The 27035-nt window shown below is 35.7% G+C and overlaps 1 protein-coding gene across 1 annotated transcript in view; it reads left to right on the top strand.

The window, feature by feature from the left end:
* CTTNBP2 (cortactin binding protein 2) overlaps positions 1–25244 on the top strand; it is a 64572-nt gene extending 39328 nt beyond the window's left edge. The window contains 15 exon segments of the mRNA XM_031056897.1: positions 1902–2019; positions 4436–4702; positions 6046–6141; positions 6580–6659; positions 7768–7854; positions 7937–8036; positions 9811–9963; positions 10240–10427; positions 12776–12954; positions 16374–16579; positions 16809–16994; positions 18815–18875; positions 19755–19887; positions 21922–22023; positions 23664–25244. Of these exon segments, the coding sequence (XP_030912757.1) occupies positions 1902–2019; positions 4436–4702; positions 6046–6141; positions 6580–6659; positions 7768–7854; positions 7937–8036; positions 9811–9963; positions 10240–10427; positions 12776–12954; positions 16374–16579; positions 16809–16994; positions 18815–18875; positions 19755–19887; positions 21922–22023; positions 23664–23822 (2115 nt within the window). The 3' untranslated portion in view covers positions 23823–25244.
* Positions 25245–27035: the final 1791 nt, after the last annotated feature.

Below are 27035 nucleotides of genomic sequence, written 5' to 3'. Positions count from 1 at the left end.
CTTAATAAGATCTCCATTTGGTGTTGAGGGGAGTCTCTTAGGTGGTGAAGGTGATACACAGCTGGCAATCAGATTCCTGGTTTTGATGTTGCAGAGACTGTAAAATAGTATTTGAATTGATGCATTTATTGATTTGAGATATGTTTGGGATATTTAAAAGCTAAAAAAGCTTAATAGCCATCTCCAAGTGCTGTTAACACTTTGACTTTGTTCTCTAATCCATTATGTACACTGCATGTCATTCATTCCAGTGCATGATAGCTGCATTTAAGCAGCGCTGACACTTGCATCCTCTTGTTTTGAGATAGGTAGGGGCCATTCATTACAGATTAATTCTGCTAGGACATCTTAGCTATTATTTCATAGGCAGCAGAGACAACAAAAATCCTCATTTTACTAAGGAAATAAGCTTGATTTCTTTGTTCTGTCCCCACGTCTTCCTGCTTTACTTCCCATTTTCAGCCTCATAGTTCAGTCCTCAGCCTTCTGCTGTTCTGCTATTCATTGCTTCTATTTGAGAGATAGTGTTAACAAATTAACCTGTCAAGAAAATGTGTGCTTTTTTCTGTTTGATATCCTTCTGGCAAGCTTACTAAGCTAAACATTTTTTAAAAGTACTTATAGGTGCTATAACTACAGCCTGGTAAAATTTCACCTCACAGGCAGATATACCTTGAATGAGTGCTATATTTATGAAAGGTCTGAGAGTGTCAGATACACTGACAAAAGTTTCTGTAGAACAGCTACAAAATAGGTAACACTATGTCGACCTGCAACTAGCCACTATTCCACCTTTAAAATACTCAATAGCTGCTACTCTGTGTTTTTAGGGTTTGGTTTCTCTGCTATGCTTAACCCCAAACATTATCAATACAGTATTAACTAGTATAATTTTCACTGGTTTCTTTTTTTTCAATATGTGTCTTTAAAAGCATATTTGAGATGAAAAAGTGGTGACCGCCTGTATTCATGGTGGCCGCCTGTATTATTGCAGAATGATGGTCATAAGAAACAAGGACTTGATGCTTTTTCTGATTGTTGATCAATCAATTTGACTGTGGTTTTATGAGAACTCTTTTATCCCACACATATTTGGGAGGATCTATATAGTGAATATTTTTTCATGTTACAGAATGATTCTACCAATCCAAATTTATATGCTAATAGCTTGTTTCTAATTTCAGTGATTTTCCCTTTTGTTGAGCATATGACATTTTTAGAGTGCATCATGTTGTCATCCACAAGATGTTTGTGCTCTGACTTAATAAAAATACATTTTTATATCACTGCATTTTACGATGCTTGCAGAATTTCAGGTTTCTGCTTGCAGAAATTCTGCTAAAGAAGAGGCTTGCAAGGTGATTGAAAATGATTTCTTTTTTGTGTTCCACTCAGGTGTCAGTCATGATGGAAACTCCTGCTTGGTGAATTACAAAGTGAAAACTGATTTTATGGATTGTTACCTAAATATGTTCATTTAATAGTCTGTATTAAGCTTTAGAATTGCTTATTTAGCATTGTTTGAATATTGAGGCCAAGATGTTCAAACCAGGATGATAGCTGGGTTTCTGTCTCCTTATCATTACCTAAACTCGTGGCCAGATGTAAGAATTTCTTAATTCAGCTAATCAACACTTGATGCTTAGAGACTGTAGAACCCTGGCTCTCTGTGTTCTGCTTTTTTATAGTCATTATTTGAGACTTTAAAATCTGCTATAAAATATTTTTACTCCTGGCTTTCAACTCTGTGAGAAAACATCCTTTTATATATAGAAACTCTGTAGCTGATTGTCTTTGGAAATGCATGTGTAAGAATTTTAATTAGGAATCTAACAACATGTTGGTAGAATGCTTTAGTGCAGCAAATGGACAAGTAAATAATACAGTTCCTACCTTTGCAGAACTGTCTAGAAATCCTTTGTAGCCATGGTGGACTAGAGGCTGAGAGAAAAGATAAGTGTAATCGAACATTGCATGATGTTGCTACTGATGATTGCAAACATCTCCTAGAAAACTTAAGTAAGTAAATGCTATCAGCGCTACATAAAAATGTTTTTAATCAAGAACTTGTGGGGTAAGAATGAGAAATATGAAAAGAGTAGTTGTCACTTTTTTGGCACCACAATATTAAGTTACTTTGGCAACACAATATTAAGTTACTTTTACTCTAGCAAGTTTCTAGTCTCCAGATTTTGCAAAAGCATATGATAAAATTTTGTTGGAGGTTATTAAATTCCTCATGTCTTTGTTTCTAAACCATTCAAAAAGATGATACATACTGTACATTTGCAAATGTCCATATTCTCTTAAAATTTCTGAATTTAATATTAGTAATTACTTTTTCAAAAGCTATTGCCCTCCTCTTTTCTTCAAATTCTGGCAGAAATAGTCACTTAGTGGTGGGTAGCTGTCAAATTCCCTCAGGCTAAGACGATCATCTGGTCATATCTGAATCTCTTTTTAGAGCATAGTTTATTTTGTCACTTATTGGTGAAGGGCTTATTTGTTTGATTCTTCAAATATGTCTTAGAGACAACATCAAAGAACATTTTTTTTACCAGCATCAGTAACTTCTGTAAGATTGCTCTTCTGTTGAAACCTGTCATCTTCTTCCTTCTTTGTAAGTTTTCTCAAAACTCAGTAGAGCAGGCTCATCTGTGCATTTCTTGAGACAGAACTTAATTCATCCTCTCACTAGTTTTGTGGTTTTTATATAATTGTATAAATATATATATATCTGTATCTATAGATACAGAGAAAGATATCTAAATTTCTCTGCATGGTTAAAATTATGGCATTTGTAGATTTGTATGCTCTCTATTTTTTCACTCCTTTTTTGTTTGTCTTCTGGAATATAGGGATGTGGGTGGTTAAGTTCACTGGTTATCAACAAATTGAGGAAGTTTTCTGTCTACTGCTTCTGATTTTCCTCTTCAGCTATTTTAAATCCCAGATCTTACCATTTTACTGCAGGTTCAGAGGGGAACACAGCTCACTTTCTAATAGGCACTCCTCCATAGTCATCTTTATCAGACTGAAACAAATTCCTGATGGCTGAATCTGCAGCCTGTTAAATTAATGCTTCTATTATTTCCATCAGTCTTAGTGCCCTGTGTCTCTGGTCATGCTTCGCATGAATCCAACAGCTTTTGTCAGGTCAGAACCTTTGGCCTCCCCTTCTCTTTTTCTTTATACCTTGAGCCAAGACTGCATTTTTGGGGCAAAAATGTGCCCTGACTTAATAAAAAATACATTTTTACATCACCTGGTAAGGTGTCTGTGTACCATCCTCTACCTTCCTCACACTGCAGGAAGGTTTCCACTGTAGGACAGGAGGATCTGTGCTCTGACAGATGTGAAAGACTGGGGCCAGGATTGCCAGCCGTGCCTTACAGGTCACATGCATTAAAGTTTAGGCATATTCTGTACCTCTGTCATAGGGGCCTGTTTCCTTGTGGAGGACCCTCTGTACTCCTTACAGTCTGTGCTCATTTCCCTGAGGTCCTGCCATCAGAAGGGCAAGCCTTTGATGCATTTCTCACAATTCCACATCTGAAGGATGCCTGATGGTAATCTTTTCCCATTAGTAGGCTAGTGGGTTTAAATCAGAGCTCTTCTGACATCAGGAATACTTCATTGGTTTATATCAACTGAAGATCTGGCTTCTGGACACAAAAGGCAAAAGAAGATTATGTTGCAAGACTTCATAATAATCTCATATGCGTTGTTTTTTATGGTGTACTTTTTAAAATATAATTTTAATTTTAATTTAATTGTTCAACATGAAAATTAGAAGATAGTTTTAGTTAATTTTTAGTCATCCAAATGATCCTCAGAGACTGCTGCTTCTGTTGAGTTGTATTCCAAAGAGCAAGATTTAAAATACTTCATAGTTTCTGGAATGTGACTGTAAATTTCCTTTTCTAACATTTTGTCAATTTACTCTATAGCAAATCAAATATACCCTTTCAAGTGCATTTTCTGTCTTAGCTCTTAGCTTTTTATTTAAAGATGTTTGGCTTAGCTGTGTTTTCCACTTGTGCACTAGTGCCAGAAAATTATTTCCTACATTAATAAGAAAAAATGTGCATAAACACAATGAACTGAAAAATTAAGACATTGCCTACCATCTGTCTTAATTTATAAGTAATTAGTCTCTAAAGAGGAAATATAAGATTAAGTAAATTTTTTGTTTCCTGTTATTTAAGCATAATAATACTGAACTGTTTTTTGTAAAAATTATAGATTCCTTGGTATTTTCATTACTGCTCTGATTTTGTGGTGGCAATCTGTGCCATTCTTTACCATTTGCTTCTTTGTAGCAGGAGTTATCTTGTAGCTTTCCTTTGTAATAATGGATGTTATTGGTTGATAATAATGGGATTATTTTGAGTTTTACAGTTTTTCTCATAGTTGATATTTTGTTTTTCAACAGATGCTCTTAATGTACCTGTAAGGATTTCAGTCAGTGGCATTGAACCAGTCCATTGCGGTGCAGAGGAATTTGATACAATATGTGCTTTAAATATCCGCAAGCAGACGTCATGGGATGATTTTTCAAAAGCAGTGAGTCAGGCAGTGACAAACCATTTCCAAGCAATCACATCTGATGGATGGAGGAGCCTGGAAGATCTGTCATTTAATAGTGCTGCAGAATCCAACATTGGCCTCGGTGCAAGCAGTATACTTTCTGTTAAACTAGGTATCAATATTGGTGTTAATGATAAAAGCAAACTTGGGGGTGTTCTTGAATTTGTGAATAAAATATCTTTGAATTATTGCATCTTTTAAAGCGTAGACTAAGAAAGACTAATACTAGATACGAAACTTTGAACAGTCCTGTCATGAAAGCATTCCTTACTTTTAGCTCTGTGTATGGAACAATTAATTATGTGCTTTAATATGATCTTGGAGATCACGAGGCCCTATGTTAATTAGTCTTTTAGTACTTTTAGTACTCCAGAGGAGAAATCCATATGTCAGGTGAAACTAAGTTCTCACCCTGAGTGCTATGTGCAGTTTTGGATTCCACAATATAAGAAAAAGCAATTAGGAAGTGTCCAAAGGAGACGTGAGTATGGTGAAAGGCAGAGAGGAGAAGCTGTGTGAGAAGTGGCTGAGGTCACTTGGTCTGTTCAGGCTGGAGAAGAGGAGACTGAGGGGAGACCTCATTGCAGTTATAGCTTCCTCATGAGGGGAAGAGGAAGGGCAGATACTGATTTCTTCTCTGTAGTGACCAGTGACAGGACTTGAGAGAATGGCCTGAAGCTCTGTCAGGGAGGTTTAGGTTGGATATTAGAAAAAGGTTCTTCACCCAGAGGGTGTTTGGGTACTGGAACAGGCTCCCCTGGGAAGTGGTCACAGCACCAGCCTGACAGAGTTAAGAAGCATTTGAACAATGCTCTCAGGTACATGTGATTCTTGGGATGTCCTGAGCAGAGCCAGGAGTTTGACTTTGATGATCCTTGTGAGTCCCTTTCAACTCAGGATATTCTGTGGTCCTACAAAAACAATTCAAAGCCTGCATTGCTTTTTTACAGTACATCCAGAATATACAGTAAATACCAACGGTAAATCACCAGCATAGGTAAACAGAACTACTGTTTTACATAACTTCACTTAGCAAGGTACAAAAGAGAAATCTTTAAAATTATGCAAAATTGGCCAAAATGTGGTGGTCTTAGAAACGGTTGTGTAGGTTTCTGAAAATCCATGTACTTCATCTTAAATCTCCTTCCTTCATTCACCTTCCATCAGCAAAACTGAACCCTGGTCACATTAGACTGGGCAAATTATTCTATTTTACATGTAAAGATAAAAAGACAGGCTAGCTGTTTAACTTGTGTCTCAACTGGAAGAAGACACTAGTAACTCCAGTTGTATATCAAATAATAGCATGATTTAGTGCATCTCATACATGGGATTAGTTTGTTTGTCAAATTTGTCAGTGTATGCATATAATCTTCGTAAGCAAGCAAATATGCTTGAGTGTAGGACACTTTATATACATACAAGAAATATCTCTCTCTTATTTTTTTTTAACAGGAAACATTACATGGTCAACAGGTCAGATTTTTTCCCAGCCACCATGGGACTTTTTGAAGAACAATAGAGCTGAGCATATCACAGTGTTTTTGTTTGGTAATTTTCAAGTAATAATTTTTCAGTTTTGAATGTTAAGGCACTCCATATGAATTACATAATTTGAGAGTCATTTGCTACTGGTGTTGTTCTTCATTGTTGCTTGATTCTCAGAGGCATCATATCTGTTTCATTGTTTAACTAGATTTTAAAGTGTCTACAACATTTTTCTGGTATGTCTGTGCCAGAAAATATGCTGCACATAAAAGTGTTACTGCCTTTTTCAGCTGTATAGTAGTATATATATTGCTTATGTCATGGATACCCATGAATCTGTGGTGCTAGATTAATGTCTTTCATTTACTCAGCATTTCAATTTGTGTAGCCTCTAATTATAAAAGGTAACTGTAGAATACTGCATGAAAATCTTATGTATCAGTCCTACATGCATGTAAACATGAGAAATTTACCAAAGTTATTTGTGTATCTCATTTTAAGGACCTCAAGAAGGCTGTTTAAACAGTGTGACTTATGCATCCATGATCCATCTTCAGACACTTCAGAATTATCTCCGCCTGGTCAGTAATAAGCTTGCTTCTCTCTGCATGCTACTTGTTTGTCAAAATACTTCTGTAATAGTGTTGACTAAAGTTGGGGGTTTTTTTGCTCTGTGAAAGAGCATCAAGACTTGTAAAAAAATGAAATGGGATGAAAACTGTTCTAAAATAAAGTTCCCCCTAAATTTACCCTTAACTTTAGTCTTGTGAAGGCACTAACTTTCTTCTTTAAATAGGTGCTATCTGATTAACTGAATTGCTTAAAAATATATTAAAAGCACTCTGATATCTTAATTGCTTTCCAAATTTATTTTATTCCACTTTTGGAAGAGAAAGTAAATTAGAATAACATTCACATAAGCAATTATTTGAGATCTGAATTTTATTACTAGCTTATGTAGAAATCTCCTGTAACACACCTTATTTAATACCACAAAACGTAAGGATAATTGAATAATATGAGCTAACTTTCACAGATAATTTCTTTTAACATTGCGTCAAATCAGAATTAGTTTAGAACCAGCTTAATTTCTGCTGTGTCTTTGGGTAGTATTTTATGTTGTCAGGAGAACATGCCACAGGTTTCTGCTGTATTCAGCCATATTGCTGAGAGATTGCAGAGATGTGAGTATATTCCCTTACTGATATTTTAGAGGTAAAACAGAGTTAGATTAAAAAAAATTGTTCTACCATACTGATAACATGAACCCATTTCTACTGCAAATAAAGTCCTCAGTCTTAATCCTTAACTTAGTAGTGACTTAAACTGATGATTCTGGCATCTTTCTAGTGTATATATTTTAATTCAAGATCAAGAAAATATTTGTGATTACTAAATTTATTCTTCCAGATGACTGTTTTAAGTTTTAAAGTCTGTTGTAACGAAATACCTTGCTATGTAGTTTTACACATTAGAATATAAATGTATCAATATATTTTGAAGATGTTGTATGCAAATAATGTCTACTTTGAAATTAGTATAGTGAGGATTATCAATTCCAGTAGTGCAAATCAAACAATTTTGTCTTTTAGGTGCTGATTTTGTCATCTAGGTTAAAAAAAAAATCCAAATCTGAATTCCAAGAATAATTTATTTTTTAAATAAATGTTTATATTTATCTGTCTTCAGGTTGAACAATACCGTAATGTCATTTTCCATGGTCCAGAAGGAAGTTTGCAAGATTATATAGCATATCAGATAGCGGCCTGCATGAAGGTATTTGCACAAACATATCAAGTGAATTAGTCCATAAACAGAGTTTTCACTATTTCACCAAATATTTAAATTTTCAACACAGCAAAAGCAAGAGGCTGCAGGATCTACGTGTGAGATTGTTAAAGTGGAAGTGGATGCTGGTTTCTCCAAGGAGCAACTTGCAGAACTGTTCATCAGTAATGGTAAGGTTATTTCAGAAAGACTTGTTTTGGTGATTTGTAGGACAACTTTTAATGGTGCAAAGTAAAGACATATGTAAAACCATTTTGCATAGTGGATGGCATGTTTTAATGGAACCCAGTTTTTCAGGTGCTTGGGGCCAATTGTGTGAGTCTAAACTGAGGGAGATCTGAGCACAACAGAGGTCCCAATAAGGAGCTCTTTCAAAAGTTCATGCCATTTAAGTAAAACCAGTCGTTTTAAATATTAATTTCTATCTCATTCTTTTTTCCCTTTGTTTGTGATCCTTTAAAAGTTGATGGCTCTGGTTCAGATCTGAATCAGAACTAAAGGTGTACTGTGTGTGCTCATGAACAGAAGCAGAGCCATCCTGTCAGGTTATACAGTGCTGTGCAGTGCTCTCTTCTGTTTGTTCTTGTAGTGCCTGGTGTAACTTCAGTCTGCAGCAGTTTTTTCCTCCAAGGAAATCCTGGTCACAGTTCCCAGGATAGCTTGTGCTGGTGATTATTCCCACATGTCACTTTCAGTGCCATGGTATTGGTGGGAGAGAAGAGACCATTTAGTCAGAAGTCAGCCAGGCTTTGGTGTTCAGCCTGGAGGCAAGAATGTCACTCGTAGTTTGGTTTGTTTACTGGCCACTGTCTCTTAGGAAAGCTGCTTCTTTTGGATGCTTTATTCTGTGTCAGCAAGACACTCTTTTTAATAGTCTGGTTTTGCAGTTCAGCATGCTGCTTCTGATTGTGTCTCTCATTTTTCTGCCAGCTCCTTTTCCCACTGTTCTGCTACATCTCCTTTCCTAAGAGAGCATTTCTTGTCTAAATGAATCCATCAGACACAGAGAGGGTACCTGTCCTCCCTCCTTCAAGCTGTAGCCTCTTAGTAAAAGAGGGCAGTAACAGTCAGGAAACCCCAGCTAAATAGCAATGATCAGATACAATCAGTTGCTGTAAGTTTTGCCTTATTACAAGTCAATTTCTTTAATGACCTTTGTTAGTACCACCTTCAAAAGGTTGTGAAACAATGCAGGGCACAATATTGTCAAGATAAGTGTTCATATTTATGTCTCTGTTACAGAAGCAGTCACCTGGGATTTCGTGTTTCAAGAACACTTGCAAAGCTGTCTTTTTTAAGCAATAAGGTGTTAAAATCAGGAAAATCGAAGGAAAATATTTAAAATGTTAAAAAATACAGAGATGTCATTTTAATGCCTATTAGGTTCAGGTGATACTAGGTTTGCCTCATACTAGCCCTGATTATTTGAGTTATTCTTAAAGATATTGAAGGAAGTTTTGAAGAGAAGATTGCCTACTTATAGACATTTGCTACTATCTCATAGAATGATAAAGTTTCTTACAAACGTGGACTATTCTTAAACCTTTTATCACTACATGATATAAAGAGTACATGTTAAAAGTTTAAGCTGTAGTACAGCAAATGATAGAAATGTTAGAAGATGTCTTTGCTATCTTTTCTGTTGTATTTATATTCAGTGTACTGAAATCTTTCCTATCTATGAAGATCCTATTATAGACATTTCAGGAATTTATTTTAATCATAGTTTTCAAGTTTTTTCCTAATATATAGTATGATATTCTTTCTATTGTTTGATTTTATGCTTTCAATTTTAAACTTATTATCCAGTCTGTCTGACCTGTAAACAAGTTTAAAAGGAAAAAAATTTAAAAATCTTTCGTTGCACTAGTAGCAGTAAATTCTGTATATATAAATAGAAGTAAATTTTCCTAAGTATGCATTAATGGGACTTTTGTATTTCAGCTTGTCTGATCCCAGTGAAACAGCCTCCTGTAAACAAGACAACAATTCTGATTTTAGAAAATCTGGAGAGAGCTTCTTTATCTGAATTACTCGGAGATTTTCTAGCACCTCTTGAGAATCGGAGTTCAGAAAATCCCTGCACTATTCAAAGAGGTATTTAAAGAATTTTGTTTGCAGAGATGTTTTTACTACAGTACAGTTTTATTGTAATATATGCCAAAAAGGGAACCGGAGAAAAATGTAATTTGTTCAGTTTTTATATTTTATTGTAAACAGTTGTCCTTAACGAAGATACCATATTTTTTAGCTAATTTATGGTGGTTTGTGGGTTGTTTTTCCTTTCTAATTATGTCACTGCTTCTTGCTTCTATATGAAATCATGTCAAGGCTTTGAGTATTTCAGTTATGTGTTTTATGGTTCCTTTTTAGCAAATGGAGTTTCTGGTGCTTTTTACTTTCATGAGAACTGCTTTTTACTGGGGACTATTGCAAAGTGCCATCTTCATGGCTCTGACCTGCTGGTTCAGCAGCATTTCCGCTCGGTTCAGCTTTTTTGGGATGGGGAGCCAATGCGAGGCTTGCTTCAGAGGATTTTAAGGAGGAAAGTAATAAACAAGGTAAGAACTCAGATCAGCTTCAGCAGTTATGTTCGTCACCAGGTCTGTGAAATATGGATGATGGTAATGCCAAAAGCAGAGCAGATAACTTAAGTTGTTTCAGGAAAAAAGCATTTAATTCTGGGAAGATGCAGGCTGTGTATGTGGAAATGTGCTTGGTCTCACAGAAAGGTGTATGGTCATGGCTAATTGGTTGCCTGTCAACTGCATGAAACATCCTTCAGTAATTTTTTTCAACATCTTCTTTCATTCTTCTGAGAATTATAGTAAAACTCAGTTCAACAACCATACATGGTCTCTTCTTCAAAGAATTTATTCTCAATATCTAAAATAAGATAGTCAGAGATGTGTTTTGTCTAAGTTTTAAGCAGAAAAATATTTTCTATGATTCTCAGATCAAAAGAGGAGCAAATTATATAATTAGAAAAGTTGTCTTGAGCTAATAGATCTGCTGAAGCTGGAACAAAAGTTCAAAATAAAATAAAGATGGGAAGTCTCTTTTAAATTAATAAATAAACAAAAATGGGAAATGAAAATAAAGATGTAGGTAAAAGAGGACCAGTGGACTTTCAGAAGTTATTTGGAATACCATTTGTGTGATAGCAGCTATTACCAACAATCAGGCACTGTTAGACATTGGCAGAAGGAGTTTAATCAAAACAGCTGCAAAGGAAAATCATCTTGGCAGCAGTTTTGAACAGGCTTTAAAAGGGAGATTGTTCTAGGAATAGAAAAAACTGCCAGTAATAAAGAGTTCTGTTATGGGACAACAGACCTACTGTCAGTTTTGAGTGTTCAGCTGGATGTGACTTGGTTATCTTTGGGGATGTCATCTCCTGTACCCTTTGCCACAGTTCTCATCTATATAAAGGCTTACTGATTCAAAGAGATCCTGCAGAGGAAATGTGTGGTATTTGAACATTTCAGCTAGGATAATGAGGAAATTTAGAACCAAAATACAGAATAGAAAAAAAAGAACCATGGGAAATCTATGAAACTCTTAATAGACTACTTTTTTTAGATTATATTTTTAAAGTTATAACTTGTTCATAGTCAAAGGCTGCATCAGGCTTACTCTGCCAAACTGGTTTGGCTAGAAGAACTTGCAGCACCAAATAACAGATGTCATTTTCAAGCTATTTTTGGGGGGGCTTGAAAGAAATCCTTAGTCTAATAGGTTAGAATTTGACTATGTAAGAGGCTCCTACCTCTGACTGAAGTTGAACAGAATTTGGGTAGTAATCTCATGAAGTTTAATTTCTCTCAAGCATATATGCAGATGGTGGCTATTTGGAGAAAAAAGCCATGTGTCTTCCTGGATCTTCCCTAATTAAATATTGAAATGCCCAGTGTGGTAGCACATTTTTTGAAATACATACATGTGCCATATGTAAACTCAAATGCCAGTTGGTACAGGAGTTAAAATAGTGGATTGCAAAGTCAAAAATAGAAGAAGGATTAATCTGTTCTAAAACTCTAAAGCAAAGTAGAAACACATCTATTGTTAGAACCATGGACTATTTCAAAGATCATTGCTCTTTACTATGATACCTTGTTTATGCTGTACTATGATACCTTGTTCATGTGTTCAGCTGAAAAGGTCTTTTTTGCTGTTAGTTTGAACCATTAGGTTGTATGGGAACAGTTTTAATGTGTTTCTACTTTAAGTTCACCTATAGACTCTAGCAAGATGCTCTGGCTTCAGTGCTGTCAGTTACTATCCCTGGTGGATCTTTTAATGCTTCCTTTAATTTAAGCTGTTACAGAGGATAATCCTAGGATTAGGATGATGAAGACTGTAATTTGAAGTCAGAGGAAACAGGAGATTTTTCTGGTACTAAATAATTTGCCCTTAACAAGGCAGACTGAAAACACAAGTCTTAGAGGAAGACATCTTTTCTTCACTGCTACTAGATCTAAAATCAATGTGGAAATCCACTGGGCATATGTCTGGATCAGATATTCCTGTTCAGTGCAATTGGGCATTTTTTAATAATGCCTTATTTGCATCATATACATTGCATTGTATATGGTACATATCTCTTGTAATCCTAATCTTAAACACTGTAGAAAACCACTGCTACCAAAATTTCTGCCTTATTTTCCCACAAGAAAGGCATGTCAGTTTATTGATAAGGATATATCTGTTGAAGTGTAGTTGGGAAAATAAGTTTTAATACAGCAAGATGTCAATATATTCTACAAAAAGGTTTGACTTGTTCTTGACTGTTCCTGATCTTTTAATAGCAACACATGCAATAAAAATAGCACCAAGCCTTCCTGGAGTTTCAAGGAAAGTGTTTGCAGTTCTGGTCTTATGCCATGTCAAACATCTTTTCTCCCTGCAGTTCAGAGGCAAAGTGCCTCCTCCATGTGATCCTGTGTGCAAGATCATAGACTGGATTCTTGCTGTTTGGCACCAGCTGAACTCTTGCTTATCTCGTCTAGGAGCACCTGAAGCACTTATGGGGCCAAAGCATTTCTTCTCCTGTCCTGTTGTTCCAGGGCACAGCCAAGCAACAGTCAAGTAAGATTTTTGTTTCCTGTTTGATGCTGTTCACTGCCAACTAGATACTTATCACAAATGTAGTAGTTGTATTTCTCCCAAAACCCTGCTGACTCAGGAACCTTAAAAAACCATTTTAATTTAAATTGCTGAAAGGTTTAAACTTCTGTTGGCTGTTTAATTACTGGAAGAGCAATTCTGAAGGACACAAGTGGGAAATGGGTGTCTAATACTGCACCAAAGTCAGTCTTGTGATCTTCCATTTATTTTCTGACACAGAGGTTAAAAGATTCAAGAAAAGTTGGTAGACTCTCCTTTTGAAGTTGTATATAAAGGAAGTTTCAAGAATGATTTCTCACTCTTTTAAATACATGGTATAATTTTAAGACATATATACATACAGTTTAGAGATACATTATCTTAGTAAGTAGGGCAGTGTGGTACAGTGGGTTCAGTGCTGGTCAATAAGTTTAGTTAGTTTAGTATAGAAGTTTAGTTACACATATGGCTAGTGGGCCAATAACATTAAAAATATTAAAAAGTAATGGAAATTTTGGCTTTTCTCGCCTACAATTGCATGAACATCTGATCACATTCCAACTCCAAATGCTAGCAAATGATAAAAGAAATAATTACAGAATTTTAAATTATATTAATTTCACACTAAGATGTTGTTTGGCTGTATCAGAAAGGTAATAAGCCTCTAATTAAGATTCAAACTTACTCAGAACTGAAATATAACATTGATTTCTGGAGATGTGACATAACTTTTCTCACCAGTCAGGTCACCCCTTCTCTGACCTGTTTCTCTTGTACTACTTTCTGCTGACCCTTTTTGCAGGAGCCTCTGCTTAACACATGAGGGAGGGTCCTTTGCTTAGCATGTGCAGAGGCTGTCTCATTTTATGTTCTGTCCGCAGATCTTGATACATTTTGCTTGTTTGTTTTCCTTTTTATTCTCAAAAAGTACAGGTTAGATACTAATCTTCAGAGTAATTATCAAAGTCTAAATGTGGACGTAAGATTGACTTGAAATTTTATGGGTGCTGGGAAATAAAGAATAAAGTATACCATGCATCTATCTCCCATCTTCCTCGTGAATCATGTCCTCTGAAATGTTTTAATAATTTATTTATTTATTGCAGTGGAATTAATAGAGGACAGAAAAACTATTCTTTGGATATCTTAAATTTCTGAGTCTGGATTTCTTCTCAATGTAACTGTGACTGGTTTCACAATGCTTTATTTTGAGTACAGCCGTAAAATGTCCTTTATTGTAGTCATATGCCATCTGACTTCTCTTTTTAATGTAGTTTTTGTCCACTAATAAACAATTAAAAAGCATAGCTCCAATGAGCTCTTACTGGACACTTTTAGTTTAGCAGCATGATGGCTAACAATGTGGACATGTAATAAATAGCTTTTAATTAGCAGCTCACTGATTGCTGTTATTTCAGTATAATTAACCACTCCTTTCCTCTTGCCCCTCCTCTCCACTGTGCTATTCTGATGCTTTTTGCATTTAGTAAAGCTTCTCTGAGTCAGTCCAATTCATTAGGACAGCAGACAGCTTTCTACAAATGGGGTTCCCTCTGGGCTCAGTGTTAGCATGAGACAGGAGGAAGAAGCAGCAGCAGGGCAGGCAGAGAGAGCGTGTGACAGGCAATTGTTCCCTGCTGCGTGTGCCATGTAGCTTCACCTATTTTGGTGAGTAGAGTGAATAAATGAAGAAAATTTTAACTACATTTTTTCTTAGTTTAGGTTTAGGGAACTGAAGATGATGTTCCAACAGGAATGACTTTCACTTTGCAGCCCTTTTAGAGGGGCAGGGGTGTGTTATACGTTTGCTAAATATCAGCTATATCAAAGAATGGGGACTTGATCAAGATGAGCAAAAATTAAAATTGAATTTAAATACAAGGTTGGAATTTTATTTAGAGAGCATGCCCATCCATTGTTAATTAGATTACAATGGCCTCAATTAATTTTATCTTTGCAATGTTTATTCCTGACCATTTATACTGGCAGTATTGCAAAATGTTGAAAGCTTACATAGGCAGAAATTGAAAAGAGAGAGTTCTTTATGACTAAATTACAAGCAATTGTTTATTTTGGTAGCTTAGCTAGCAGAAACAGACTGTAACTATATGGAATAATATCTACAACATTATGCTAAGGAAGCTTCAAGGTCCTTCAAGGATATCTGCAATGCACATTTTACATAATATTTTAACAAATGTACTAATTATTTTTCTAAGTAATGTAACTTTATCAAGCTTATAAAATCACTTTGAGCATTTATATATCATAAAAGCTCAATCTTATGCTTCACAACTGTCAAAAATATGTCTTTCAAATAGCTCATGCATTCTAACTTTTAAAAAATGGAAAAAAAAAAACAAAACAAAAAGTCATCATAGTATTTTAGGTAATGGGATGGCTTCATTGTATCAATGTATCCAGCAAAACCATCCATTTAAGTCAAACAGACATTTTAGCCTTTGTGTTTTCTGAATGAATTTCTGCAAAGATGAACACAGCATGATAGTCTATAATTTCTTACAGACCTTAAATATAAACCATCTGACTCAATCTTAGTATCCTCCTCCTGTAAGAAGATATAAGAATAAACAAGAAGAGTTGGAGTTGATCTAAAAAGATTGTCTCAGTGTCAGTTGTAGATTTGAGCTGAGCCCTAAGTCTGAAATTTCTAGCCTGTATCCCCAGAGAACTCCTAAGTTATGAGAAGTAGCATTTATTTTTCTCTAACAAAAATTTTTCACTTCTTTGCTAATGCAACATAATGCTTCTCTCTTAGAAAAGCAAAAGTCCCAGAAGACCCTTTAATCAAATTTTGAATTAAAAAATCAGACCCAGTCTCTAAACCAGACAATCTGGAATATCCACAGCATCCTGGAAACACAGTTCACCATAGATCAAATAAACAAAAGAGGAGTAAAAGCAAGGCAGCTGTATGAATAGAAATGTCTTGTAAACTGGACAAGTTTGGAAATGGAAGAACACTGGGAGGGGTACAACCATAAGTGAATACCTCCTTTTTTTCCATCCTGGCAGCAAATAGGCTAGGAATTAACACCTGCAAGCATGGAAATTTCTCCATGCACTTAAAAAAAAATTGTATATATATGAACATGCATCTTTCTGGGACATTTTTTTAGCCTTTAAATGAAAAGGATGTTTTATATTATCTGAAGGAGGAAAAAGCATTAAGTTTGTGGTAAGTTTGTCAAGGCAAGCTAAAGAAATTTAGATCAAATAGTTTAATATAAAACAACAAGTAAACCCTTCCTTAAATAAAATCAGTCCCTCTCTGAAATGGGATGCTTCTTTAAAATGCAAAATCTGATATGTTACCAAAGTATAAAATCGCAGGTTTTGATAATTGCCTTTGAAGTTAAAGGATTGGTTTTGTACCACAGGTGGATGTCCAAGCTATGGAATGCTGTGATAGCTCCCAGAGTACAAGAAGCAATACTCTCCAGAGCCTCTGTGAAAAGACCATCTGTACCAGGACAAGCAATAGCCAAAAAAAGTCCTAGCCAAGGGCAACAGGCTGTTGTTAAAGCTGCTCTCAGTATCTTGCTAAATAAAGCTGTTTTGCATGGCTGTCCTCTACCCAGACCAGGTAAGAGTGAAACTGTCTGAAAGCTAAGTAGTTGTGCGTTGCTGAACTGGGGCTTTTTACTGCTTCCTTCCAATTTTAAAACTTCCACAAAACATAGCTCTAGTTCTGAAGGGAGGTGATGGGGTTAAAAGTATTTACTGTCATTAAACTAAGTAGTTGTATAATGTATTCCAAGAAGAACCATTTGCAACAATCAGTTCTTCTTAACACTGTTTTACTTCTGTTTCAGAGCTAGATAATTATATAGCAGATTTTAAGGGAGGAAATTTTCCTTTATCTGTGGCTTCAAGCTACAAAAATTGCAGTAAGAAAAAAGGTGAGAATGCTTCTTGGAGAAAAGTGAGCACAAGTCCTCGCAAAAAGTCAGGCCATTTGTCCTCCCAGTCATGGAATAAGCAGGAGACAAATACTGAAGGTAAATAAAGCTTTTCATTTTCAGTTCTGAAAGTTGTGTGTAGATGCAAATCAAGCGTTTCTCCTACATCATGAATTAAAATTTTTCAATTAAATGACGCTTATATTTATGTTCACCAGTAAAACACAGTTTATTTTTTTCCCCCCCAAAATTACTTCTTTGTGACTGTGAGGTGTCCTAAGTAAGATTGGTTGTTCTAATGCCCTTTCTGTTGTCCGATAATGAGGCAGGCATTGGCTCAGATGGTGCAATTATAAGCAGTGGTTCCACCTCTGACTGTATGGAATGACACTGAATCAGTCTCTTCTCCAATACCAGATGAGATAAAGTTTCATTACTTTGTTGGTACTCCTTAGATTTGCTCCAAATTTACAGCATACATACTTCTTTGAGTTTCCTTACACTTCCTTTAAAACTTCACTACGATAATTACTACCGAGTGAATCCAGGTAGAAATAAATTAATACATTGCTCCCCAGATCATGCATCCCTTTTTCGGTCTTACTAGAAAAATTGAGTAGAATAATCTAGAAGCCCTGCAGTGGAAGAAAGATCTTCGGGTGTAAATTGAAGATTTTGAATTGATTTTCACTTCAATTGCAAAAAATAAATGTAAATAATTGTGTGAAGTCACAGATACTGTAAGGTTTTCAATCATCTTCAGTATGTTGCTTGATAAATAGGGCTTTATATAAGTGAGTCTGTGCATCTGTATAAATGTGGAAGGTATATTAGTGCTGATGCTTTTGAAAATTCTTTTCACCTCAAGATCATAAGTCATATAATAAGCAGTTTTATTACACAGATAATGTATGGATTATTAGAGACACATTATTGGAGGTAATGATAGATAGTATATAATGATATATAGATATATTCAGAAGCAACATAATTCTTCTAAAGGAGACATATTTCTAGAAGGAAAACTTGGTATTACTGTAACTAAATACAATATCAAACAGAAAAACTTCAAGGGGAATAAAACCAAAGGACTTGCTTTCTGAAAATAAAGGTAACTACTTCAGAAGGAAGATTTAGGAAGAGAAAGAAGGCTTACACACACGTACACACATACACACAGACGCAGACACACACACACACACACATACATTTTAGGAACAGTAAGATTCTAGCCTAAATTACCTCATATACAAAGAACCAAAATACTTGATCCTTGCTACTTTGCAGCACTAAAATGAGCAATTCATTTCTTCAGCCCTTGTTCAGAAAGAAGTCTGCTTTTTCTGACTGAAACTAATGTCCTGATTGCCGGTTCTCTGTTTGAATTGTGAATTTATCTAATCCCACTAAGAGGATTTAAGAAATAATGAACATAACCTGAAGTGGGATTGTTGTTGTTGTATTTTGTACCTGAGAATGGAATCCATACCTGTTCTTGGAATCCAGTTAATATCTGTGAATATAAGTTATAAATGGAGCAGTCAATTACGTTTAGTATTCTTCTATTTCATCAGAATCAAATGCTGTTGCTGTTTCCAGTAATGGTAAATTGTTTAATTTTATCTCATGAAGAAATTTCTCTTGGGAAGAACCAGTAAGGGTTGTTCAAATGCCTAACACAGAAATCTCATGTCCTCTCTTTCACAAAAGCTTAGACAACTGCTCCCCTATTTGCCATTTCAGCAGCTCCTTATGCTGCCCTAAACACTTTTAAGGGATGTATTCTGATCTTTGACAGACTCTGTTGATGTAATTAGTTAGTAAATGGGAACACATTTTCCCTGTTTATCATAGATTTTAGAATAAAGAAATCAACACACATGGTAACACACTAACAAGTCAATCTCTCTTTTGTGCAGGTATAAAATCTAAGACTGTGTTGCAACCAAACTGTAAGAAAAGAGCTTCTCTCACCACAAAGTAAGTTTTAATTTCTGGTATTTGTGACACTTTGCAAAAAATAACGATAGCATTCTGTTGTAAAGCAGCACACCATAAGTAATAGATCAGAAGTTTTTGGTAATGTTTTGGTCTCATATCTGAAGAAAGGAAGTATTCTTAACTTTTCATTTCTGAGAGGAAATAAAATTTATATACTTTGATATAATTTTAGAATCCATTTCTTTATCTGAAGCCTTGCAGCACTACATGTCTTTTTATGTAACAGAATAGTCTATGACTTAAGAATATTAGGTAACACTCTGCCTTGAAAAGTTGACCGTATGCTTTTATCAACTGGCATTATATTTTAAAAACACCTCTGGCTATTTCAGCTTGCTGAATGGCAATTCAAGATGGAACAGTACATGCACTTTAGTCCCACTAATACAGAGTTTCCTTGAGAAAGTGTATGAATTAACTAGAGGGAACTGCATTTGAGACTTCACTTCAATCTGAAACCTCAGTTCTACCTTATTCACAGGCACAGAGAAAATAGAATATTTATGCTAACAGTACGCGAGAGGTTTTTCTAAGTGTTTGGAATTATTTCCAAAAAGCAGAGTGGAATGAAATTGCTGCATCTTAAAAAGAGAGGAGTCTGAAAATACTAGAAAGAGGAATCCTTTGTTAGAGTTTCAGAATAGAGAGAATATGTATAGAAAGATCTATCAGGAGATTATTATTGACAACTACTGCTGTCAGTTCGTCAGATGTTATTTTGGTTTTGTTTGTAGTAGTAAAGGTCATTTGGGAAAAAAAATCCTATTTTGGAGGTGTTTATAATATTTATTTTTAAATTCTGTATTATAGCTTAAGTTAAACGTTCTCTCTGATTGTTTGTTTGGGTTTTTTAACCAGATCTTCAGAGAAGGATTATTTGAGAACATTAAATCTGGAGCAAAGGCTGTCTGTTGGTTCTGATGATGAAGTAGATCTTGTGCAGGAACTTCAAAGTATGTGTTCCAGCAAATCTGAGCCTGATATAAGCAAGGTAAACACAAGGCTTTTAAACAATTTACTACATTACCATATTCAGTTGGTTTTTATGTGTTTAAAATAAATTTTTGATTTACAAGCCCTGCTTGAACTGAAGAAAATTATTAAATTATTTGGGAATAAGCCATAGTCAACTAATATATGATACATTTGAGGGTAAGTGTTCTGGTTTAACAGACACTATTAATTACACCTTCAACAATTTTTCTTGTACAGATTTTTGCAGTGGAGGATGAAATTTCTATAGAATCATAGAATAGCCTGAGTTGGAAGGGACGCACAAGGATCATTGAATCCAACACCTGGCTCTTCACAGGATCACACTGAGAGTCATACTATGTGCCCGAGAGCATTGTCCAAAAGCTTCTTGAACTGTCAGTGACCAGTTCCCTGAGAACAGCCATCCCTGCATTACTGTTCCCTTGTTATCTTTGATGATCTCATTGCTACCATTGGGAAACTGTTCTATAGTCTTAAAGACATAGAAAGTTTTCCCTAATATGCATTGACCATTTGGTTTAATACAATCCCATTAGCCTTCACAGAACTGGCTCAAAGCTCCTCTACTGCATAGGCAAAATACAGTTTACTGGCCCAAGCAAGAGAGGGTGGATTGGCCTAGTTCTTTAACAGTGGCAAAAGAGGGTGAAGGATGCTTGCAGGGCTCATAGTTTTGGGCTAAATTCTGTGTTGTGGATGTTTATGGGAGATGTGTTGGGGCTGAGTGAGGAGCTGTGGATCTCTCTCATTTTTTCTTTTATACCAATACCATGCCGCTTTCCCTGTGGCTCAAGCTATTTATTCTTTTTCATCTTTCCTCTTAGCACAGCTGATGTGGATGGCTGTGACAGCAGGCTGTGTTCACACTGGACCAGCTGTTCCATATCTTTTGAAACATGGATAGAGTCAGTCATAGGCTATTGTCCAGTTAGGCTGTGCATGACATCCTCTAGGGTTTCCCTGAATAGCACTTCCATTAGTTTGCTTTATTAAGTACTCTGTTTATTCTTAGAAGACAACAAAGTTTTTATTAAAAAAAGAAATATTGTGTTTGGGAAGATTTTTCAACCTGTTTATTGAAACCCTTTATTATAGTGTTTTGTTTTGGGTTGTTTTTTTAAAGTATTTACAGTACATGCATGAGTCACGTGCACCAAGCTAATCACTAGTCAGTTAGCAGGGATTTACTGTAGCTATCCTTAAAAGAATGGGATGTGCTTAAAGAAATGGTAACCAACTTAAAATTGTGTTTAATAACATGCAAAGTATAATTGCTTGTTGATGACAATTCAAGGAAATACGGGTTAGATAAGGAAGGAGATAGATGTCAAGTCTTTTGTTCAGTTTCCTCACCATGGGTGGAACCATCCTTGGCTGGAATTTCTGTTGTTAATTCCCCAGATGCCTAGTAGAGCCTTGCAGAAGTAAGGGTGCTGTTGCATGCTTTCTTTGTGTGATGTAATTTCAGGATGCCAACAGAATAAGTACTTCTGCTCTTTAATTTGCCCTTTCACTCGAATATATTCCTGTTGCCCTCACTGGGTTGGGATTGAGTATTTTTGCAGAATTGAATTGGATCAGCTTGCCCCAGGATAAAATACCTAGTTTTCAGTGAGGACGGCATCTTGAGCAGGCTCTGTTATTTTCTAGTCAGGAAAAATAGAAAAAAGGGAAGTAAAAATAGTAGGGAAGAAACATGGCAGGAGAAAGAGAAAACAATCATTCATTTCTCTGATGTTCCTGGGAGTGGCTAAATTTGATGGGATACTGCCCTTAAGCTCCACTGAGAAGTATTACTCTGGAAATGCATGTTTAATCTTCCTCTGATTGTAGTTGATATGAAATCTCCATCTCACATCTAAAAATGCACTCAAGAGTAAAGAAGAGATATTTTAATTGTTCTTGGGATATTTATGCATTGCATTGTACAGAAACCATGAAAATAAAATCAAGCCTCCAAAAATTGGCAAATTTAAACATAATCTCTGTGAATAACTAAAAAAATCACTGTTTCCTTATCTCTATCTAGATTGCAGATTCTAAGGATGAGTTACTGGTGTTCAGTAACTCCCAGAACATTCCTGTGTTTTCAGCAAGTGGTACTAACCCAAATAAAACAAGAGCACAAAAGGTAGGTGAAATGAGTTTTACAGTAGGATAGGAAAGGTGGCTTGAGTTTTTCCAAATCTGAATTTCTGATTGCATCCTAAGAATTAGTGCCCTGTTTATTACAACAAAAAACTGTCATAATTCTTAGGAAACTTGCTAGACTACCATGCCAAGTTTCTTTCATGTGTCTTAATAAAAGCTAAAGATTTATTAAAACAATGGATGTACTTGCTTTCAGTTTTGGCTTTCTACATAAAGCCATCTCCCCAGGCCAAGTATTTTTGACATTACATTGACATTACAAGTTATTTCCATCAGATATGAAGAGAAATAAAATCTGGGTTTGTTGTTTCCTCTCAATTAATGTCATTCAATAAGTTTGCAAAAGTACCACTTTTAAAATTCTTTTAAAATTCATCAGAGCTGGTTGCTCTGATGTCAGAGCTCTCAGGGGCAAAAATATTGAAAGTTTGTGAAGAATAGCAATTTTTTGAGACGTATTCAGTTCCTATTTTTGACCTAACTATTTGCGGAAATATACAGTCATCTTGCTATGTTATATATGTAAATAAACTTCAGTGATTTCAGAGTGGGAAGATAAGCTGAATATTATTGGAAGATATAGTAAGTCTATTATATTTTTCTTTTCAGAAATTTTTTTATTGTTTGTGGGCGCTGCCATCCCTACTAAATACAAAGATGAAATTATATCCTGCTTAGTTTTCATTCTTTGGAAAATTATGTTTTCTCTGTTGTTACATTTTGTTCCCTTTTTTGCTCTTTGTGAACATCAAGAGGGCTTCTGAGCTCAATTAATCTTAGCCAGGGCATAATCTGTGATCTGTGTTCCCTTACCAGGCCTTCTGTGTTCCTTTGATACGGGTCTTTTGGAAGCCAATCCTGATGTTTTATCTGATTGCAGTAAATTGTTTTCTAGAGACACCATTTTCTGCTGATACAGTGAAATCTCTGAAACTAGATTAACTAGCACACCTTAGCATTAAAAGAGCTGACTTTCACAGACCACCAAATATTCTGAATTGGAAGAGACCCACAGGGATTTTTGAGTCCAACTTTTGAGTGAATGACCCATATAAGGACTGAACCCATAACCTTGCTGTAATCAGCACCATGCTCTGACCAGCTGAGCCAGGGTCAGATGAGTAACAGCCTTGCAATCACTTTTCTTTATATCCAAATATTCAGAAAGTTAGAGTACTTCCTGTAATTTTACTTCAAATCCATAGAACAGTCTCCACTAAAAGAAATAATTTTAACCCTGCAGATCCACAAGTAGGTGTACTCCTTTTGAATATTTCTCTAAACACATTCAGGCATCCTAAATCAGAGCTTCATACAGTAGTGATGCCTGGATAATTGGCTAAGTCAGTTGACCTACCAGTTCCTACTGTACATTTCTCCTAGTGATTTTTTTCTTTAAAAATTCCTGCTAACAACAGAAGGCATTACTATATTGACTTCCAATAGACAAGGTTAGCTACTTGGGAGGTTTGTGAAAAACTTGGTCAAAAGCTTTCATACAGAATTAAAAAAAATATTTTTCAGGGGAGATGATGGCCGAAGTGAAGGAAACACAACCCAACCATGTCAAACAGTGATACTTATTTATATACAAAATGCTTTTTTTTCCTTTATTTCTAGGATGGAATGCGTCCTCTCAGCAGCAGTCGAACTGTAGAAAGCAGCAACAGTAAATCAAAGACAGAGTTGGGTGTTTCAAGAGTTAAATCTTTTCTTCCTGTTCCTAGAAGCAAAGTCACCCAGCCTTCTCAGAATACTAAAAAAAAGCAGCAGCAGTAATACAAGGCAAATAGAGGCAGATAATAACACAAAAAGAGAGATTTGGACTTTGCACAAAAAAGAACAAATAGGAAAATCCAATAAATAAACCTGCCTATCTTACAATTTTTTGTGTTCATAAAATCTCTATTGCAAAGAACCAAGTAATTAAATATGTAAATATTTTTTAAAAACAAACTATTACCCTGTAATGTAAAGTTTGTACAGGACCACGGTTTTATTTCTATGTACATCAGCTGGAAATTATATTGATTTAAAGTTCAGAAATGGGCATTTTGCCTCCTCCATAGATGGTTGGGTTTTTTTCTTCTTTTAATATGAAAATTACTTATTTAAATGATAATATTCAGGGGTACCTACCACAGGATTCTGTTTGTGTATATACTGTACATAAATATATTCTATTAAGTTCACATGTTAACCTGCATTCAGATGAGTTGCACAATATATACAACAATGGCTTAAAGCTATTGTTCATGCATTTTAAAGATGTTTTATCTTCACTTAATGAAAAATTAGTGAATGTGGCAATAACTGAAATGTTTGGAATTGCAGATCAATTACTTTCAGCTACAAGCCATATTATATACTTTGATTTTATCATCATCATCTGCCTGCTGAATTGTGATTTTGTTTTTCTCAAGCTTCTCTTCATCTAAAATGTAATGAATTTCCTTTATAAATTTCATCTCTTAAAAAAGGAAAGAGATTGAGAAATTAAAATGCAACAAAAGTTATTTTTCTCAGACTCTTACTCTTTGATAGAATTGAAGAAAATGTGATCATTTATTAACTTAGTTTTTCTTGTATACTGTAAAAACTTTTATATGCTTCATTAGTGTTTTAAAAGCATCCAAGAAATAAAAGTGTTTTACAGAAACAGATTTTACTGAAAAGGAATTTGAGCAAAAGCTTAACTACAGTATTATCCAAGATAATGTAGTAGCAATGAGTTACTATGTAATTATCAATTTCTGTTGTGGATTTAAGATGTAATTGCTATAAAATGATACTTGAGTTGCAGTTAAAATTAACTCTTTGTCATTTTTCTCTCCACCACTGAGGTAGATCATGTTCCCATGAGGGACAGTTGCTATGCAGGGCATATTTCCCCAGCCTCTTTCTACAATAGTTGCAGTTACATCCTTGTGAATTGTAGGAGTGTGGTAATGTGCGCTGTCGAGATAGCTGACCTGTTAGGCAGGGGAAAGTGTGGATTTTTCTGGAGATCAGACCCAACCTTCTGCTGGGTTAGTGGGAGATGGTTTGGAGAATTTGGACAGGGATATGCCTTTAATATCCAAAAGAGCATTTTTCTCAAAATAAGCTCAGAGGAGGAAAGGATTAACTGTTTCCTAACACTTTACCTTTGTATATAAAACAGTTATCCCAGACTCATGTCAATAAAATCTTTGTATGGCATATTGTCTTTCTTTCTCTGAGTTTGTGTGTGTGTTGGCTCTATAGATATTGAATATTAGAAGCTTATTTCTGAAATCATTTCCTGCACAATATATTTAGAAAGTACCTTGGTTTTAGGCAATTGCTGTTTCACTAAGACTTCTGTTTGCTGTGTGATAGTAATGTGTAACCAAATACAGATCATTTCTCTAGAGATTGATTTTTACTTTTTTATATTTTTATTCATTTTTGTGCTGAAAAATGTATGCTGCTTTTGCTGGTGGTTCTTAGCAGAATGAGTCAGCTGCCAAACACTTCAGGTCAGAGCAGTGAGTCTCAGCAAGTAGGATCCCTGATGTGCTGAAGCAGTGAGCAGTGGTGTGGTAGCTTGTGTGAGAAGCTCAGGTATAGATTTCAGGCCAAGGAGGAACACAGGTGGAAGATATTATTTGTAAGGATCACATAAATTTCAACATCAGAATTTGTAATAACATTTTTTTTAAGAGCTATAAGAAAAGAAAAATCCTGACATGCTTCTAAGCCAGGTTTGTTCTGTGTTTAAAACACACCTTGGAAATGTCCCACCTCATTTAGATCAAGCGTTAACAGTGTGCTTCTGTATGGGAAGACACTGGGCAGTGTCCTAAAGCTTGCTTTGAGGCACATTTTAAAACTGCATGTTGTCTGTGAGAGTAAAAACTAATCAGTACTGTACTGTGCATGAAAATCTGTGGAGGACAGAGTAACTTTGGTCATGGTGTGAAAGTTAGGTGTCTTGCTAAATTTAGCATTGCTTTTAAACGCCCTCATTATCCTTCCTTTTCAGCCTGCTGTCCTAAACTCTCTATCTGTGTCTTTCACTTTTTGACTTCTGTCTGCTGTCATTTTGTCTGTCTGTCAGTTCAACACAGTCTGTGATCTCCATGCAGCTTTAATTTCACAGTATCTTGCAGATCTCCTAATTGGTGGTTCTCTTATGCACTAAGTGCTAATCTCTCTTGATAGGCCAGAGCAGTTCCTGCCCTCAAAGAGTGAGCGCCACATAACTGTGACACAGTTTGCTTGTGGACATGCTGACTTCTCTGCTGGCTTATCACTTGGTTTGTGATAAGTTGTGCTGAAGCAAGGCCAGGCTCTGTTCATGAGCTCAGGGTTTCACTTGTGTCTTCAGGTTCTTCCTGTGATGCTACAAACAGCACTCCTCATGAGTGACTTGTCATACCAGCTGCTCTCACTTTGGGTTTGTAATGGACAAAATCCTTTCTCTTCCTTGCTTCCTGTGTCTCAAGCAGAGAGGATTGGAGTGTGCTGTGGTGAGCCACAGCCATCCATGCTGCATCTGCTCACAGCTATTACCCCATAACTTTGAAAGAGGTAAGTGAAGAGAGAGGCCCCATCTCCATGGAGGAGTATCTTAGAAGGTATAGGGAAGCTTCTACTGGTGAATCCTTGTGACAGGCCACTGGGGCAGTGAAAGACTTTTAATTTAGCCCTCATCTGACTACACTACATTCTTTATACACATCTCAATGTCTTCAACCAGAGAAACATGAAAGATGCTTCTCATCCATCTACTCTGGTAAGTACTAAACATTCCAGCTCTTCACTTCAAGCCAGTCCCTAAAATAAAAGCTTTCAGCATCTCTCCAATGGTTCTTATTTCTTGACAAGAACATGGACTATCTTCCTTAAGTGAACATCTGAGTCTGTCAGACAATATTTGCCTTTTTTTTTTTGGGTTGCTGAGCATGAACTCCAGAATTAAACCATGAAGAAACCTTCTCCATCATTCAACAAAGCCAGCAACATTCA

Source organism: Geospiza fortis, unplaced genomic scaffold, assembly GCF_000277835.1.
Source record: "Geospiza fortis unplaced genomic scaffold, GeoFor_1.0 scaffold195, whole genome shotgun sequence".
Taxonomy (NCBI): Eukaryota; Metazoa; Chordata; class Aves; order Passeriformes; family Thraupidae; genus Geospiza; species Geospiza fortis.
Note: the sequence above shows the minus strand (reverse complement) of the source record. Positions and strands in the feature narration are given on the sequence as shown.